Source organism: Ctenopharyngodon idella, chromosome 23, assembly GCF_019924925.1.
Source record: "Ctenopharyngodon idella isolate HZGC_01 chromosome 23, HZGC01, whole genome shotgun sequence".
Classification (NCBI taxonomy): domain Eukaryota; kingdom Metazoa; phylum Chordata; class Actinopteri; order Cypriniformes; family Xenocyprididae; genus Ctenopharyngodon; species Ctenopharyngodon idella.
In genome coordinates this window covers 6,726,406-6,746,856 of record NC_067242.1, presented here as the reverse complement: position 1 = coordinate 6,746,856, position 20,451 = coordinate 6,726,406, and the positions used below count along the sequence as shown (strand labels likewise).

The window sequence follows — 20,451 nt, the reverse complement described above, 5'->3', positions numbered from 1 at the left end:
GTGGCCACTAGGTGTCAGCATGATTTTAATGATTGAGTCCTGCTGTGGAACAACCTGATGCTCAGTTTATCTGAGGACATACACTGCCTTGACATTTAGTAATTGACTGTTTGTACTGTGTGTGTTTCAAATCAAGTGTTTATCGCTTTACATAAGAGTGAATCTCCAATTAGAGGAACTTCTGTGCTCTAGGATGATTTTAAAGAGAAAATACTTTCACGAAAACAATCAGTGATTTTTGTTCGAATTATAATAGCTTTACAAACTAACACAAATTCAATTTAATTATGTTCAATTCAATTTAATTATGTAGCAATAATAAATGTTTATGATTATAATATAGTATAACAAAATATTAAAACATTATATTCATATATTAATATAATATTGTGATTATGTATTATTATTGTGTGTTTTTAGTTAATTCTTTCTAATTTTTAAGAGTGCTGAAAAGTTAAAATGGCCAGAATCGCTCAACTCAGAATCTATAAATAAATGAAAAATACATTCATAAAAAGTGTGATTCTTCAATAAAATGAACTTTTTGTCCCCTTTTGTTAAAATACGTTTATAAAAATGTGATTATGGTTTTAAAGGGTACATAATATGTATTGTAACTTATTATAATAATAACTATTATTATTGTGTCTTTTTAAAATTTAGTTCTTCCTCATTTTTAGGTGCCTTTAGGTGTCAATTTCTCTATTTCTATGCCCAGAAACTAAAAGAAAGTTGGTAACACTTTAGATTTGTATTATCTAACATTAACAAAGATAAATAAATACTGTAACAAATGCATAGCTCATTGTTAGTTAATGCTAATGTTCTTACTAACGTTAACTAATGGGACAAACTTATTGTAAAATATCACTAATCAGTTTAAAATAAATGTATAAAAATGTTAAAATCATGAGAATCATAATTTAAATGTAATTTCTATACCCAATACTGTCCACATGAGGCTTATCTAACACACACACACACACACACACACACACACACACACACACACACACACCATGTTCTCCCTATATAGTGACCTTGAGCTTGGGAAAGGTGTTTTATAAATAAAACTCATTATTATTATTATTCATCATCATACCTGTTCTGCTCGTTTGGCCTCGGTCTCTCTGGTGAGGTACGTCCCCTCCAGCACCGAGCCCACGATGGTCAGACCTTTGCCGGCTTTCAGCTGTGTGGTGAAGGACAGAAGACGAGGGTGTTTCACCGAGAGCTCAGAGTCCAGATTGAGCAGCACCAGCAGCTGAGGTCTGGAGAACATCAGGAACGGAGTAAATCAGGGGCAGATACACCATCACACAGGCTTTCATGAGCTATATGACAGCTTATTTCTGCTTATACTTCACTCTGAGCCTGCTTATATAATTACCTACAACTTTTCATAGTACAACGCATATGAAATGTGCTGTTGATCATGTGTTTTAATGCATTATTTAAAGCGTTAGTTCACCCAAAAATGAAATTTCTGTCATTAATTACTCACCCTCATGTTGTTCCACATCAGTAAGACCTTTGTTCATCTTCAGAACACAAATTAAGATATTTTTGATGAAATCCGATGGCTCAGTGAGGCCTGCATTGACAGCCAGACAATTAACACTTTTAATGCCCAGAAAGCTACTAAAGACATATTTAAAACAGGTCATGTGACTACAGTGGTTCAACCTTAATGTCATGAAGTGACGAGAATACTTTTTGTGCGCCAAAAAAAACAAAATAACGACTTTATGACAATATCTAGTGATGGGCGATTTCAAAACACTGCTTCATGAAGCTTTACGGATCTTTTGTTTCGAATCAGGGATTCGGAGCGCCAAAGTCACGTGATTTCAGTAAACGAGGCTTCGTTATGTCATAAGTGTTTAGAAATTTCAGTGGTTCACCACTGGGGGGCGTGACTTTGGCAGTTTGATAACCACTGATTCGAATCAAAAGATTCATAAAGCTTCGAAGCTTCAGTGTTTTGAAATCGCCCATCACTAGATATTGTTGAATAAAGTCATTATTTTGTTTTTTTGGTGCAAAAAAGTATTTTCGTCGCTTTATTACATTAAGGTTGAACCACTGTAGTCACATGACCTGTTTTAAATACGTCTTTAGTAGCTTTCTGGGCATTGAAAGTATTAATTATATTGCTGGCAATGGAGGCCTCACTGAGCCATCGGATTTTATCAAAAATATCTTAATTTTTGTTCTGAAGATGAACGAAGGTCTTACTGGTGTGAAACGACATGAGGGTGAGTAATTAATGACAGAATTTTCATTTTTGGGTGAACTAACCCTTTAAAGTATAACAGTGTAAATAGTGTATTAGTGCATAACCCTGGTTACAATTATTGACAAAAACAACTGACTAAAAGGTGAACTGAATATATCATAATGCACTAAAAAAGAAAGGATTCTCCGTTCTCAAATCAAACTGTGGAGGTTTTTCCAGCTCGGGATTAAAGGATTACGCAGGACTATCAGAGGTGTGATGCTTTCAGGTGAATGATGTCAATGTGAGGCTAGAAGTCAAGAGCTCAGGATATCTGCCATTATCATTAATGATGATTTACTCTTTACTGAACCCCGCAGAAGTTGTATAAATCAAATCCACTAAAATTAATTCCAACGGGGGTTATTCTAGAGCAGCTGGGAAGTCGTGAGCAATGTTTCATTGAGATATTATTATAGGTTTTATTTATATTTTCCATTTTTATCTTAATTTTTGTTAAAGTTTATCTTTGTTGTATGTTTTTGACATTATTATTTTCTTTTTAATATCTCTATATAGTTTTTATTCCATTTATGATTATTTATTTATTTAGGGCATCAAGTTAAACTTGTAACCCTGGCCATAAGACATGATGGACAGACTCTCATCATGTCTATCAAAGGAACTAAAGAGGCTTAGACACGGGAAAAACACGGAAGACCGGTAACAGATATTGTCTACCGGCTCACAGATGTCAAAGAGCAAAATACAGATCCATTTCTCCTGCCGTAGATTAGACCGCCGTGACGAGGAATGAACAGGTTTGACCTGATTCCTGAAAGACGCCTGAAGTTTCATCGCATCTCATTGTATGCAGGTTATTTAATCCATGAAAGATTACTGAGAGCTCTGGGAAAAATCCAATACTGATTCCCTCCGGATTATGACACTGAAGTGCAGGGTGAAGGATAGAAAGAAAGCCGGAATAGAAATGTGTTGACTGCTAGATATTTTGCTTTATACTTGCTTTTAATTCACTGAATTTTCCAAAACACAATAACCTTTAATACATTTTATATAATACATATTGTGATAAACACATGATAAGCACTACTGTTCAAAGGTTAGAAATAAGATTTTTAATTTAAAAGTTTAAGATTTTTTACTTTTATGCTCACCAAGGCTGCATTTATTTAATTAAAAATAAAGTAAAAACAGCAATATTTTAAAATATTTTTACAATTTAAAACAGCTGTTTTCTATGTGAATATATAGTAAAGTGTAATTTATTCCTGTGATCAAAGCTGAATTTTCAGCATCATTACTCCAGTCTTCAGTGTCACATGATCCTTCAGAAATCATTCTGATATGATGATTTGTTGCTCAAGAAACATTTATGATTATTATAAATGTTTAAAACTGTTGTGCTGCTTCATATTTTTGTTTTCAAAAGTCCTTGATGAATAGAAAGTTCAAAAGAACGGCATTATTTGAAATAGAAATCTTTTGTAACATTATAAATGTCTTTACTGTCACGTTTGACCTATTTAATGCATCTTTGCTGAACAAAAGTATTAAAGTTCTTTAAAAAAATCCCAAACTTTTGAACAGTATGATTTTGGACATGCAGCCCAGGTGAGGATTTATTGGTTTATGTAAAAGTGCTTGTGTATTTTGATCCTCACCTCCAGTTTTTGGTGTGTGGCGGAGCCTCCTCCAACCGAATGAGAGCGAAGCGGGCCGCATTGAGGGACAGACCGCGGATTCCGTCGCCCCACTCCTTCTCGGCCCTGAACACAGATGTAAAAAATCACTGTGAGGGAGTTTTAACATACAATGACTCACCGCAGACAATCACTCAGTCAAAGTAATCAGCTTAACATCTGCACTGACTCACGGCGTGGGCTGTAATGCGCTTCTGCAGCTCTTACCCGCGGTATTCGATGTATTTGTAGATGCATCCGGCGATGAGCATGGCCACCAGAGCGTAGTACCAGGAGGATATGAACATCAGAGCCAGACACAAACTCATCCCGAGAAACGAAAGAGTCCTGATGAATGAGAACATTTTAAATAAATCAATAATAATAAAAAATAAATCACTTAGATACATATTAGATGGTTGAAATGGAAATGAAATAACCTGAGAATCATGTATCCTAACGTATAAAATAGCAACATCTGAGCAATGAAATTGTTCCTCAGTGTAATATTATACATAACCCTTCAGAATGTGCAAAGTCATTGTACTTCAGTTCAGTGCATTTAAAGTCCCCAGAATGTGTCTGTGAAGTTTCAGCTCAAAATCCCCCACAGATCATTTATTATAGCTTGTTAAATTTGCCCCTATTTGGGTGTGAGAAAAACACGCCGTTTTTGTGTGTGTCCCTTTAAATGCAAATGAGCTGCTGCTCCAGAAGAGGGTGGAGCTTTAACAGCTCACGCTTCGGTCGCTCAACAACAACAAAGCTGGAGAATCTCACGCAGTCAAAATGAGGATTGTCAGTAACGGTGTTCAGCCTTACATTGTTCAAACCGGAGTCGACACTGATGGAGAGACTCAGGAAGAAGTTACAACTTTTAGACGTTTCTGAACGGTCAGTGGATAAATGTATGTAGTTGCTGTGGAGTTGATTCAACTCATCGACTAGCATGTGCCGTCATGATAATCTTTTTTCATTGAATTGACCCTCGTTTGTGAAGCAGTCCGGCGTAAAATGACGGCATGACAACAACACTCTACTACAACAACTCTTCCTCTTCTCTAAAGCAGCCCAACATGGCCTCACCCCTTTGTTGCGTGTTCTCGGGGGCGGGGTTTATGTAAATTTTAGGGTTAGTGGTCGAAGAAGCTTGTTGTAGTCCCTACCATCCATTTGTTGTAGTCCTTAAACAGCAATTTCTGTAAAAGAAAATATCTCCCTTTGCATTGAACTTTGAGCGTCGTAACTTTGCAGATGTTGTTTATGCTCAAACAGCAACATTACACACTAACTAAAGTTAAAAAAGTGAAATCATTATCAACGAGAAAGTTAGTGTGGATCTTGACATTATCCATCAGGTATTGATTTGTGAAAAAAAAAGTACTAATAGACAGTAAAAAAAAAATCAGTATATATATACATATAAATGCACACTACTGTTCAAAAGGTTGGGGTCAGTAAGATTTTTTTTTAAAGAAATTAATATTTTTATTAATCAAGGATGCATTAAATTGATCAAAAGTGACAGTAAAGACATTTATAATGTTACAAACAATTCTATTTCAAATAAATGCTGCTCTTTTGAACTTTCTATTCATCAAAAAATCCTGAAAACAAAAAAATATGTCACGGTTTCCACAAAAATATGATATATGTTTCTTGAGCAGCAAATCATCATATTAGAATGATTTCTGAAGGATCATGTGACACTGAAGACTGGAGTAATGATGCTGAAAATTCAGCTTTGATCACAGAAATAAATTACATTTTACAATATATTCACATAGAAAACAGCTGTTTTAAATTGTAATAATATTTCACATTTCTTACTGTAGTTTTAATAAAACTACAAATAAATGCAGCCTTGGTGAGCATATAAGAGACTTCCTTCAGAAATATAAAAAAATCGTACCGACCCTAAACTCAGATATGATTTCAGACTGAAGGGTCTCACCAGTGGTAGTATTTGAAGCGCGGTCTCCAGTTGGGCGTCCTCAGCAGCGTCTGGAGAGCACAGGCCAGATTGACGAACAGATAACACATGAGAAAGAACCTGACGAGAGAGACACAGTCAAACACACTGTCTGTCACCACAGTGAAGGAGAAGTGACATCAGACGTGAGACTTACATTGACAGGATGGGCGCCACAGCGTCAAGAGATGCGATGAGAATCCCACTCTCACAGATCAGAGCCGTCAGAAGAAGAGCCCACGTCGGCTCTCCGTTGGCTTTGCCATGACCAAACACCTAAGAGATGGTCAGATGAGAGTCAGAGCGCTATATGACTGTATATGAGGATGCTGATGTGTCGAATAATATGCGGTGAATGATTCAAAAGATGAAATACCACAAAAAAAACATAATTCAACAGCTATTGTTACTAAAATAAACCATGGTGATCTAGCATTAACAAGCACTGTCATCAACACAACATCAACAGTTTGAAGGAAATACCATTTTAATTCACATATTCATAATGAATTTATCATTTTTATTTATGATTTTCTAATAGAAACTAAAATGCTCCTGTCCATGATTCAAAATTCAATGGTAAAAACTGTTTTGTTATTACATAAAACTAAAACTTTTAAAAATCAACTTCATTCATTGAAATAAAGCTAAAATAAAATATAAATATTAGATGAAAGAGATTAAGTATAAAATTAGTAAAACCGAAATACTTAAAGTAATAAACAAAAACTAATAAAAATGACAAAAGCATAACAAAATGAAAATATTCTATAATACTCTATAAATAATTGTAAAATAACACTGGTTAGAGTTGGTAAATTCAATTAATTTCTGTGAATTTTCAATTCAAACTGTTTGTTTCAATTAATCGGCTCAAAAACTGATTTATTAAAAGGATAGTTCACCCAAAAATGAAAATTTTGTCATCATTTACCCTCATGTTGTTCCAAAACTGTACGAGTTTCTTTCTTCTGTTGAACACAAAATAAGTTGACGGTAGCCATTGACTTTCATAGTATTATTTTTCCTACTATGGAAGTCAGTGTTTGGTTCCCAACATTCTTCACTCTATCTTCTTTTATGTTCAACAGAAGGAAGAAACTTCTACAGGTTTGGAACAACATGAGGGTGAGTAAATGATGATGAAATTTTCATTTTTGGGTGAACTTTCCCTTTAAGTATGAAATTTGAAAAGCTATTATTGAGCTGCGGCACGTTGAATCTGACGTGTTCGTAGTGCAGACCGTCACCATACCTCAAGGAAGGGCACTATGCCGTCTCGAGCGATGGCCTGCAGCAGCCGGGGGGCGCCGGTGAGACTCTGAAGACCCGCCCCACAGCAGGAGAAGAAAGAGCCAATCACGATCACCCAGGGGGAGGGCCAGGACAGCGTGCCAATCACCAAGTTTCCTTTCACAGAGTCTCCAAACCTAATGAACAGGATTCATATTATATATGTAATATCTATTACATATAAAATAATAATGTGCATATGTTTAGTTATATATATTTAGTATATTTATACATACATATTTATTATATAATCAAAATATTTCTCTCAGGCTTTCATGATTTTTTTACTATGAATCTTGGGAGGAAACATAACTGCTGCTTATCTTTGGAACAGCTTTTGCGTATCTATGCCCTAAAATACTGTCTAGGTATTTTGGGATTTTCCTGTGATATAATCACAACACAGGACGACCCTTGGGATATTTCACATAAAGAGTTCTTTGAATTCTCATAAACAGGCATTGCACAGAAACCGACCGTTATTTTAAAGTAGATTTCCTGTATGTTTATTCAGGAAAATGAGGATTATGAGAGGAAAACGAGGAGCAGAAAGCACTCACTTGTCTCGGAGCACCACACCGTCGATGCAGGCGCCAAACAACACGACGCAGGACAGATCTGAGTTACACTGTTAAGAAAACGATCCTCCCAGAGGAAGAGAGACGGACAAACAGCATCTCGAGTTACACTTTCTCTCATAGAGACACGATACTAATGATTCAGTGTAGTGTGATTCTGAAACAGTGCAATGGATTTAAAGGAACTTTGGAAAGGGAAGGTTTTTTAAGGGAAGTAAGGATACAGATGATGGTGGTGGTTAAGATGGCGAGGATGGTTCCGATGGGAATGGACCTCTGAGCGTCTCTCAGATCCCCGGATCGGTTGGATCCAGCCATGATTCCTGCACAACAGAGGAGGTGTGGGTTTTATAAAATCAAGCCAAAATAAAATTCTTAACATTCAGAGGAGAAAAACCTAAATTATAAAGAAAAATGTTGAAGTACTTGTGAATGTGTGATTTAACGGAGCGATAAATGACAAAAATTCACATTGTCTCTGATTCAATATTCAATAATAGTGTTGATTTGATAACAAAAACTAATTCTAAAACTATTAAAAATAAGTTTCATTATATAAAATAAAAATGTTTATAAAGATAGATTATAAATAGATGAAAAACTCATTGAAACTAAAATAAAATGTAATAAAAAGTTTGTTAAAATGAAGAAAAATAAAAAAAGCACATAACAAAATTACTAAAACTAAAATTTAAAATACAAAAATGAAATCTGATTCAAAAATATTACCTCAAATATTATAATAGTATATCAATAATACTAGTTAGAGTTAGTAAATTCTGTGAATTTCCAGTTCAATATAAACTATTAACACTATTTTCAAAAATGATCACTTTTCATGCATTACAATTTTTGTGAAAATATTCTATTATATAAACAAATTTTAGCTTTATTATTTTAAGTAGATGTTTTTCTGTATTTTGTAACAATAAAACATGTAAATGTTCAGTTACACCTTATTTTAAGGTGACGTATTTACATTTTTCTTACTCAAGTAAGTACTGAGTAATATTAATTAACTACATGTACTTACTATAGAGTTACGGTTAGGGTTTGGTTTAGGGTTAGTTACTTGTAATTATGCATAATTTACTGTTATTACTATAGTAAGTACATGTAGTAACATGTAACTACATCACCTGAATGTTACCAAATGTTCCTCTGAAAACACAATAAAATCAACATTTAAAGCCATTTCAGAGCAGATACATGAATACTGAGATGTATGTATTATATCACCCAGCTCTAATGTTCAAAGCAAACAAGAGGGTCTTTTCCAAAAGCTCAATCCATGTTATTGCACTGAGGTCATGTCCTGATACTGCAGCGCTGCGTGAAACGCTATCGCTCTGTTTACAGAGAGTTCACATGCGCTCCTGCTGAGCTCAATGTGAATCTGAGAGCACTAGATAAGACAGATCACCGTTCACGCTCATGACCAGATCAGACCAGTCTAGTTACATCAGAACAGCAAAGAGAGGAGAAGGAGGAAGCTATGAACGTAACAGTGATGTAAAGAGCATGAATGTGTTCGTACCCGTGACCGAGGGGAAGTAGATTCCCACCAGCAGTGTGAAGAAGGTGGTGATGTCATTGACTACATACGGCATGTACTGGTCCTGAGAGGAAGGGGTCGCCGGCACCGACGGCAGGGCTTTCTCCACCATCATACCAGCAGGGCCGTAGCTGCCCCACATGTTCTCTGTGCAAATACAAGAAAATAAAGCACTAAAGGTCAAAATTCAGTCTCATTCAGACATGAAATGTCTCATATAATATTCCATTTCTTTGCCCACTACATTAAGATCAACATTAAGACTATAAAACACAAGCGCTGTGCTAGTTTGATCAAGAAATGAGGACAAATTGACATGGAACAAGCTGTAAAACATCACTTGAATGTACTGTACTGACCTACTTACACAAAACTCCAGGCCAGACACTGTAATGCTGCGTGAAAACAATTATTTCTGCTCACTTTGACATCAGTGTGGAGATATTAATGTCAGGCCTGGCCTGTTAAATCCAGCAGAATCCAGTCTGGAGCAGCAGACATCATCAATGACATTCAGAAGGGCCTCAGCGGCTTCATGATCAATAACCCCATCTATTCTGACGGGCTTTAGATGAATACACCAGCGTTTGACAATGATCAGAGGAGATATTACAAACACTTGAACTCTTGCCCTGTTCTGTAACTCTATAGTAAAGACTGTTGGGGTCAGAGGTCAATTTAATACTCTAACGCACAGGTTTTCAATGTGTAAAAAATGATTTTTCAAAGATGTAAATAAAACATATTATTGATAAAAGATGTTAATAAAAGATTATTGGTGCATGTTTAACAGGAAAATACTATTTCAGTCTTTCTACTTAAAAAAAAAATCACATAATTACAAAGAAAAAATAATAATTTGTGAAACTTACTAGCAATTTCTGAGTGAAAAATGTTTCAAAGTAAATATTTGACCAATTCATTTCATTGTAGGTGTTTGTAAAAAATTGGAGAGGGTTTTTATTATATACAAAATGCTTTTTATGGCTTTCAAAGTTAATATGTACACTTAAGATATTAATAAAATTGTATTTTTTTCCACATTGACTAAATGTAATAATATTTTAATCTGCTTTTGAAAAACTGGTCAGAAATAATGACATTAATTGCATTTATTTTTTTGTCATTTTTGTCATTTTGTTTTTCTTTTTTCTATGTAAACTTAATATAAATTATATATTTTTAAGATAATATAATGACATTAGTTTAATATTTTGAAACAATTATTATTATTTTTTTGTCATCACATCTTTCTCAGACAGTAAAATGTTTTTTATATATGAAAATATATATAATTGGGGGTGTTTAGCATCAAAAAGTTTGAAAACCCTGCTCTAACACACATGTTACACGTCTGAATGAGTTTGAACAGTTAATAAACATTTAGAACACTTTCTAAAAAGCAACTAACAGTAAAAGCAAGCTGAGGTTGAAATGACAACGGCACATGCAACTTCAGTAATGTGACTTATTCCCAAGTGCATATTCAAGATTGCAATGACAAAATCTTCTTTTTTCTTGGAATAACTGATGAATCTTGCACGATAAGATCAAGAACATGTTTTTACTGTATACAAGAAAGTGTAGAAGGATCATTGTGACTTAATTTACTCAAACCCATCCTTGTTGAATGTTCAAAGCAAAAATGGTCATCTCACCTGAAATGACTCCGCTGGTGAGGCCGGGAATGCCCTGGATCTCTGTGACGTTATTGAGGTTGAAGTATTCATTGCAGCTGGCGTTGAGCTCCGGCCCTTCACAGAAGAGAGACCAAAGCTTCGTGGTCACGGTCACGTTGTCTATTATTTCTGTCTTCATGCACTTGTCAAAGCCGTGGTTCTGCAGGGTGCGGTTGCCCAACAAACAGACCCTGGAGAGGACAAAAGAGCGTTTAAAACATGAGTTGCAAATTTAAATCAGAGTTTATTGTCAGGAGGGTTGCGGTGATTGAGAAAGCCTGTGAAGCAAACACTGCTGCGGATGACTGTGGTTCAACAAAACGCACTGAGAGCTGCCCAGTGCTGCTACAAACTATAGTTTAAATGCTGTAAAACATACAGTACATGAGGCTCCAGCATTTCCAAGCAATAGAGGGTAATATTTGGGTTATGGAAGAAAAAAATCCCATTTTTCTCCAAAGAGAAATTTTCTGATTTTCAAATCCTTTTTATCCATATCAAAGTGCACTGAAATAAACATGCTAAATAAAATAAAATAAAATAAAATAAAATAAAATAAAATAAAATAAAATAAAATAAAATAAAATAAAATAAAATAAAATAAAATAAAATAAAATAATTAAAAGGCAAGTGGTTGCACACAATAATACTAATTGTTTTTTAGTAGATTCAACTAAATTATTTTGTGTACAGTTTCCACCTTATAAACTTATAAATGTATACTAATATACATTTTAAAAATTAATACATGTTTACATTACATATACTTTTAGTATATGAAATTTATTCAAAGCTTATATAAATTTAGTAAACTCAGAAAATTATTTATGCACAATAACAACATGAAAATATAACTGGAAATTATGGAAATAAACTCTTCTAAACTTTCCCTTTACTCAAAAAATAAGTCCAGATGGTTATTCATGTGGTCACAAACACAAAAATTAAAATCAGTTAACTTCAAATTTAAGTAAATGAAACAAAAATGTTCAAGAATTGTGTTGCTTTAACTCATTTTAGATAAGAAAAAGCTGCATTTTTTGTTTTTGTTTTTTTGAGTGTTTATAATGAGCTGGTTGGTTTGGGTTAAAGCTTAGAACTCTTTATTGAAGATTAAGGCTGCTGAATAAGTGATTCCTGTCGCATACTATATACTTACGGGAAAACCGGAGGTTCAAAGATGGTTTTGATGACGCCAGCATAGATGGCCAGGATGGACAGCACCACACAAGCCAGGAAAACCAGTGCAAGCTTGTTGACGTACTTCACACCGACGAACACCACCACAGCCATGAGCGTCAGACAGCACGTGCCGTACACACGCATGTTATTCAGCATGGCCTCGGCCTCCAGCGCCTTCTCCTCCGCCTTAAAGATGGCAGCGCTGGGCACGATGTAGGTCTGTAGCACAACACAGAATGAAGATGGTCATTTTATATTATGGGAGAAAATAAAGAGGAAATAATGGGAACAGCATTGCTAAATGTCACCAGGCATATGTCAAGTGCTAGGACAGATAAGAGTTAAAGCAGGGATTTCAATCTTTACATGAACACGGACCCCATCCTAAAACTTAAAATGCAGCTATATATTCTCATGTATACCCAACTAACAAAGAACATTTTGGTAATATTCCCATCGAGTTACATCAAAACAACCAGTGATTTAAATGTTTTAAAATGTTTCTTTAAGTAAACATTCCATTTGATCATTATGGGAATGTTACATTTGAATGTTCTCTGGATGTTCTGAAACATGAAGTAACATTTAAAACTGTTACATTAATGTCCAATTAAAACAACATTCCATGAACGATATATAGATAATGTTTTTGCACTAACGTTTTGAGAACATTGTTGAAGACCAGATAACTTTGAACAAACATTCTATTAACGTTACTGGATGTTTGTTCATAACTTCTGCTAACTGGATAAAGACCCAGTTCATAGGGGTGTGATGAGATCTTGCGCCACGAGATTTCTCGTCGAGGTGAAAAGCTCTCGCGATGTTGCCGTAATGAAGTGTGAAGGTGAAATCAGGATAGAATTAGCCACCACTATGTTTACATTACGCCTCCACTGTCGTTTTGCTTTTTACAGAAATAAAAAACATTTAATTCAGTTGGATAACGGTCGCTTCAATCTCATCCTGCTCATCCAACACGAGCAGCAGAGTCATATGTCGAGTTCACTGATCACATGACGAGAGTAAGTGACGAGATGACTGACGAGACTATGGCGGGGGATTCGTTGCACAACAGAGCCTAAGCGTTATTCAGATCCTAAAACTGTTATTCGTTTTTATTTATAGTTTTTATTTCTATGATCAATTTGTGGAAAGGAGTTCAGTTAGGAGGTCAAAAGTTGTAGAAGCTCATAATTCATGTACAGAAACCAGTCAGTTGAGTTTTACAGTGCTTGAGTATTGTTGTCTTTTACAGCATATGATAATTCATACTCAGAAAGTAGAAATGAAATGACATTCATTACAAGATAATTAGTTAAAACATTTCACGTATGTATTTCGTCATTGAGGATTTCTTAAAAATACTGTGTAAAAATCTCATTCTTGTGAACTCAATCTCGTGTCTCATCTCATCTTGTGAGCTAACGGTCTTGTCACACCCCTACTAATTCATTCTGTGAAATTACTTTAACTTTATTTTTGCAAAATAAACACTTTCATACTCACAAATCTAGTCTAAAAACACATTTAAATCACCAAAATATTCACAATGTTGCTTATTGTTATATAAAAACATATATATAAACATGGCATCATTCCTCAATTTAAACTCTAAAGTTATTCTTAGACGATGCTTACGTCCTAGTGGCTATAATTACCAGTTTCTACAATCTCCGCTCTCTGGATTTTCTGGACCTAATCTGACCTTTAATTGTACACACAAGCCTCACCAGGAAGATCTCGATGGTACCGAGGATGTACATGGCCCCGGCGAACGTGGTACCCAAATAGAAACACAGTCCCACAGCACCTCCAAACTCAGGGCCCAGAGACCGAGAGATCATGTAGTAAGAGCCTCCAGCTGGGGAAAAACATCATCAAACATTATTAAATGTGACACAGGACGACAAGCCCTCGAAGGGTAGACGGGAGGACATGCATTCAGCAGTGCATTTCTACTAAAAAACCATTGGTATAATAACAATAAACACCATGCTGCTCTGGTTTTGAGGTTTAAATGTCATTTCATTTTTAAATACATGTCGATAATACAATAACTGTAATACCTGGAACAACACCGTTTGTAGCAATGGCACTCATTGATATGGCTGTCAACATTGTCTGAAAAAAAAAAAAAAAGGTTCACAAAACAATTATTAGTTCAAGTAAATACGGTCAAAGAAACTAAATCAATAAAGATAACAATGTGCAGTACAGTAATGATGTTCTCCTTTTCTTTTTCCAGGAACATTTAGTTCTGTTAAAGGTCATCTGCATCTGGGCGTTATGCAATACGGCCCTTGTGTTTGAGTGTCCTTGAGAGCTGAACGTCCACACTAAATCCCTGCGTCTCTGTACTCTGAAAAGCCACTGGACTAAAGCCAATTAGCGTCCACGAACCTCCAGCAGGCTTAGCGTTTGAAATAAAGAGGTTTGTATGAAGGAGATTGAGTGATCTTTACTAGCCAAATACAGACACAAAGAGCTGCCATTACTCCTGCCATTTTTATCAACATACACTTCAATGCTGTTTCTGATTATGCTCAGATTAATAAATGTATTTTAATGTTACATTTATACTCTTATTATGTACGATATGAGGGGATTTTTAATATATAATGTATAGGTGTATATTATATATTAAAAATATGAAAAATCTGCCCTTAAATTTACCATGAAATGCATCGGTGCACATTGTAATCAATCCTCCATGTAATAACTTGCTCAACTTCTATAACAGATAACTTTACTTTCAGACTTTTTCAACATTTGTCACATAGAAAAACTTTTCACCATCCAATCAATTCCTGATTGATGCTATCAAGTCCTTTCCTGCACTTTTCATCCCTGTTTTACTCAAAAATGAGGCACATTAAGATAGAAAAACAAGTTTTGAGCAATGGATTGATATTGATTTAACTTTTCAAAGCGAGGAAGTAAATATGTGATTCCAACATGAGGTTCAATGTCTCTCTATCTGACATTTATCTCTAATAAACATCATTTAAAGTGTCAGGTCTTGATGGTTCCTGTAAGAGCGCTATGATGATAGAGTGAAACACAATCACCGGAAACGTATAATGACATAGTAAGTAAAGGTTGAGGTGAATTAGACGCTTGATCTCATTGTCTGATGTGGTTTATAAATAAGCATTGGTGTTAAAGACTTCTAAGCACAGGATATTACACATGTGTGAGTTCAGACGAAAGAGGAAGGAGGCTAAACTTAACCGGCAGGATCAACGGACTGAACTGATCGACAGTAGTTCTCTCATGACATTGTAAATTATTCTTCTAAGGCAGCATCCTAACTCAAATGAGTGTCTTATCTGGGACACACTATCTAGGGAGCAAAATCAGATACTTTATAAAATGATCATTTCAACAAGCAAAAGATAATTTAATGCTTCCTCAGTCACCAGTCTACAGTGGAAATGGTTTGATCAGGTGGACTTACACACGAGCAGCACATGGACACTATGATAAAGGATTCCAAGATTCCCGCCGTTCCCACGATCCATGTCATTCGCAGGAAGAGAATCACTCCCAGGATATTCTGCAGGCAGGGCAGGTAGACGCCGATAAACGTCCCCATCTGTGGACTCTGGATAGAAAGACAACACACAAAAAAAGACAGAATGAGAAACTTTACAATAAATGCATGCTGAAAATGATTGTGCATGCATGCAATAATTCGGCTAAAAATATTGAGCTTGGAATATAAAAAAACCTGAAAGGTTTTTATACTCTAATGCAACAAAGAACTTTTTATTCTTTAGTTCTGTATAGATTTTATTTCAGTTTAAGTACTTCAAGTTAAACTAAATGAAAATGAGAAATGTTGCCTTGGAAACTAGCTGAAAAACAACAACAACAAAAAGGTATTTTATATTTTATTATATTTCAGTTAATGTTTATTATTTAGTAACAAAAATGCTTTGATGCTTTATAGAACCTAGAATCAAAACATGGATCTGAAGAACCTGTAATGAAACATCAAAAACATAAAAAAACTGTTTTTAATCTCCAAATAACCATATAGAAGCTCTGTATGGTTACAAAAAATGGTTCTTGATAAAAAGAGATTTCTGATTTAACAAAATCTGCATTAACATTTTGGATCATATTTAATTCTGAAACAAACCGAGATGAGGAAACATTAACCGTAATATGACCAGATTTATAACTCGTCCACAAGTGCTGTGCATCTTAATGGACATTTAATGTTTCACTGGAAGCTTTTAACTGTAATAGAGGCATAATCCATGTTATCCATTCAGATCGTAAATCATCCAATACTGAGATTCACACTCCAGTGGCTGAGATTCAGTCTTTCCTCCCAAATCAAGCTTCAGTCTTGATACAAAACAAATTATAACCAGCTTTTGCACAAACGCATATACTAATAAACACATACCGCAGTGAGATGAGCGCTCTCGACGCTGTTCCCGCTGGAATCGGCTGAGTCACATACACTATATGGATGAACTTTAGTAATTAACTCTAGAATCAAATAAAAACTCAAGAGGTTCCTAGATATTTCCTCATGCAATTGATCAAAATTTCGCGTCTTCACAAGATGGCTTGAACAGTGTCACGCAGTCCAAGCATGTGAAGCCAGTCGTCTCAGGACTAATAAGAGCGTGTCGCCTTTGCCCCGTGGCCCGTTTCACCAATCACAGATGCCCAGAGACGAGGAGACTGGCTGGGGACGGTGGTTTTGTGGGTATTGCCTGGCCATTGCTTAAACATTTTTACTTACTGGCAGCAATAACCACGAGAACTCAAAATGCAGATGCCCTCTGGGCTTGAAATGGAAAACAAAGAAAAGAGTTGCATTTGTGCATATTAATAAATCTTTGCATAAGGCTAAAGACTGATCATAGATGTCATAATATTTTTTCAAGTGAATAAAAATGAGGCTGAGAGAGAGAAAACAGTCTGTCTGTACTGTCAGGGCATTTCAACCCAAGTTTTCTGGAGTTAAATAAAATATGACATCTATTCATATTAAAATGTATTGCCTGGTCATGAAAATAAAGGGGGTTTTCACTTTGATGTCATACAAAAAAACAGTGTAGGATTTACTTTAAAGGATTAGTTGACTTCAGAATTCAAATTTCCTGATAATTTACTCACCCCCATGTCATCCGAGATATTTATGTCATCCTTTCTTCAGTCAAAAAGTAATGAAGGCTTTTGAGGAAAACATTCCAGGATTTTTCTCCATAAAGTGGACTTCACTGGAGTTCAACGGGTTGAAGGTCCAAATGTCAGTTTCAGTGCAGCTTCAAAGAGCTCTACATGATCCCAGACGAGGAATAAGAGTCTTATCTAGAGAAACCATTGGTTATTTTCTAAAAAAAAATAAAAATTATATACTTTTTAATCACAAATGCTTGTCTTGCATAAGACCCTTATTCCTCGTCTGGGATCGTGTAGAGCTCTTTGAAGCTGCACTGAAACTGACATTTGAAACTTCAACCCGTTGAACCCCAGTGAAGTCCACTATATGGATCCTGGGATATTTTCCTCAAAAACCTTTATTTCTTTTCAACTGGAGAAAGAAAGACATAAACATCTTGGATGACATGAGGGTGAGTAAATTATCAGGAAATTTGAATTCTGAAGTGAACTAATCCTTTTATAAAACAATTTTCACTCAGAAATTGCTAGTAAATCTCACAAATAATTAATAAGAAATGACAAGTAACACAATGAATTAAACGTGAATTTTTTAAGTAGAAAGACTGAAATAGTATGTCTTGTAAAAGAGAGTACTCCAATAATCGTTAAAAAACTTCAAAAAATCTTTTTTTTTTTTTTAACAGTGTAGAAGAACCATTTTTTGTTCCACAAAGAGCCATTTTTAAGTGTGAAGAACATTTTAAAAATCTAAAGAACCTTTTTCCACTATAAAGAACCTTTTGCGGTTCCGTGGATGTTAAAGGTTCTTCACAGAACCATCGATGCCAATAAAGAACTTTTATTTTTAAGAGAGTGGAACAATGGAACTATGAGAACTTCAGGTAATTTCCGACTCGCTTCTGTAATCAGACATTCCAAACAATCTGACCTGTATTAATTTCCTGTCGTATTTTCAACAAAGGCTGAAAGAATGTAGAGAATGTGTGTCTGATTTGTTTTAGATTACAGGACACAGACTTCAAACATCATTCTGAAAGCTCTGCTTCTTTCATTCTGGTAACTTCATGTCTACAGATAAAATTGATGTTTTAGGTATTTGATAAAAGTGTAATGTTCTCAGCATGTTACCTTGACTGTTTTCTTCTTGGCACCTTCATCCTCATCGGCCTCCTCATGCTCTCTGACGCCCTGCGTGAGGTTTGTGTAGTTGGCCAGCTTGCTGAGCAGCGAAGACACCATGGGATTGCTGTCCATCTCCTCCTGAAAGTGTAAAGGTCATGTGTTTGATGGAGAACCGCAGTATTCCAAACCGGCAAACACAAACAACTCCTTTCAAACCTCTACAATGTCTCGAACGGTAAAAATAAATGCAGAGACCAAAGTCAAAGGACGTAATAACAGGTTTGTCTGTCCGAAATCATAAAATTATACAAAAATAAACGTCATGACCCATGAATTACTTTATTTGTGATCATAAACATGAAACGAGAATGTGGAAAACATAGGCTTGATGTCAACTGAGAATAAACACCAAGTTTGTTCAGATATAAATAATCTCACAAAAAATAATCTGGGTCAAAATCAAAAGAAGGGAAAAAATATATATTTTACTTATATGCCAGATTTTTGGCTATTAATATTTTTTGGAATTATTACATTCCAGTATTCCAGTTCAGTATTTATTTAAGTAATGCAAAAAAAAAAAAAAAAAAAAAAAAAAAAAAAAAAACACATTATAGTAGTATTTATTGTAAAATGAAAAATATTAATATATATATTAAAATATATAATAAGTATTTTAATTAGTATTAAAAATTAGAGAATGTAATGAGAATCAGCTTTGAGAAAAATGAAAATTTAATAGCACAAAAGTAAAATGTCTAGATTGATTACTGATAAAAATGTGAGGATAAATATGCAAAATTGTGGCATATGCAAAAATAAAAATAAAAATCACAGTCCTGAAATAATTATTAATCTTATTTTTTGTACTGTTAATCAAAGAACATGCAGCAATGTTCAATCATATTGAAATATAAACATTTAAAACTGAAGTTTAAAGATAGTACCTCAAAAAGTGCCATGTTTTTGCCATCATATAGAGTTCCCTTATAATCATCTGTGTTATGGATGAACGGACTGCTTTCCCTTGGGGTTCCATCACCTGTATTAGACAGATAGATAGATGGATAGAAAGAAAGATGGATAGAGCAACAGAACAGAGAGAAAAGACATGATTACAGCTGATTTCCACTAAAACTCTGTTTGCTTCCAGAACTCAGAGGTGTTTATCATCTGTTATCTTTTGGGTAAATTAGGAAAAAATAGACTTGACTTCCTATCCACTGCTGTAGGTCAGAAATAATGATTTTCCTATAATTAGAGCATGATGGCGATCAATATCCTCCCGGGGTTCCACGGTTCACCGGTCAACCTCTGACGTTCAGAGCAGACGATGGCATATGGTGTCCTGTCATGAAGAGCTTCAGTGAAACGCTTATAAAACCTGAAACGTATAGCTTAAAACATGCAATTACTTGGAAGTGGACGTCGCTCACCCACTGATCCGCCTGGGTTTGTGGTTATATATAGATGTTAAATTGCAGTGATTTTAAATAAACATCTGGACTGCGCTGGATTTATTTTCAGATTACTTCGCTTTATTCATTTGCTCAGACCTATCATTTCAGCGCAGATTTAGAGAGACACTGTTTTTAGAGTTTCTTAGCTTAAACTAAACAATTTTCACTCAGATATTGCTAGTAAATTTTATAAATAATTATGAAGAAATGGCAAGTAACACATTGAATTCTACATGAAATTTTGAAGTAGAAAGACTGAAACAGACTTAGAAGGAAAGGTTCTATATAGAATTTTAAGGGTTCCGTCAGGTGCTTCATGTACAGAACCTTTTAGATGTTCCCATTATTGGATCATTTTATGGATTTTGTTTTAATTAATTTTTTATTTTAATTAAATTTATGAATTAAACAGCTCATAAACATACTTCATCACTAGAAAAACACTGAAACAACCTTAACATGAAAGTAATATGAAACGATTTAAGACATTCCATCTTAAATAGAACCTTTTTGGCATAAAATTGAGTCAAGAACCCTA

General features: G+C 34.9%; 1 protein-coding gene across 7 annotated transcripts in view; it reads right to left on the bottom strand.

The window, feature by feature from the left end:
* slc12a7b (solute carrier family 12 member 7b) overlaps nt 1-20,451 on the bottom strand; it is a 67,999-nt gene that overhangs the window by 13,750 nt on the left and 33,798 nt on the right. For all 7 annotated transcript variants that reach the window (XM_051882036.1, XM_051882035.1, XM_051882040.1 and 4 more), the window contains exons 2-17: nt 19,401-19,495; nt 18,460-18,591; nt 15,641-15,787; nt 14,250-14,304; nt 13,914-14,044; nt 12,158-12,399; nt 10,978-11,189; nt 9,302-9,466; nt 7,989-8,087; nt 7,747-7,804; nt 7,149-7,323; nt 6,051-6,169; nt 5,876-5,974; nt 4,150-4,269; nt 3,904-4,008; nt 1,103-1,271 (exon numbers count right to left, since the gene is read on the bottom strand). In XM_051882036.1, the coding sequence (XP_051737996.1) occupies nt 1,103-1,271; nt 3,904-4,008; nt 4,150-4,269; nt 5,876-5,974; nt 6,051-6,169; nt 7,149-7,323; nt 7,747-7,804; nt 7,989-8,087; nt 9,302-9,466; nt 10,978-11,189; nt 12,158-12,399; nt 13,914-14,044; nt 14,250-14,304; nt 15,641-15,787; nt 18,460-18,591; nt 19,401-19,495 (2,123 nt within the window). The remainder of the gene's footprint in view (nt 1-1,102; nt 1,272-3,903; nt 4,009-4,149; nt 4,270-5,875; nt 5,975-6,050; nt 6,170-7,148; nt 7,324-7,746; nt 7,805-7,988; nt 8,088-9,301; nt 9,467-10,977; nt 11,190-12,157; nt 12,400-13,913; nt 14,045-14,249; nt 14,305-15,640; nt 15,788-18,459; nt 18,592-19,400; nt 19,496-20,451) is intronic.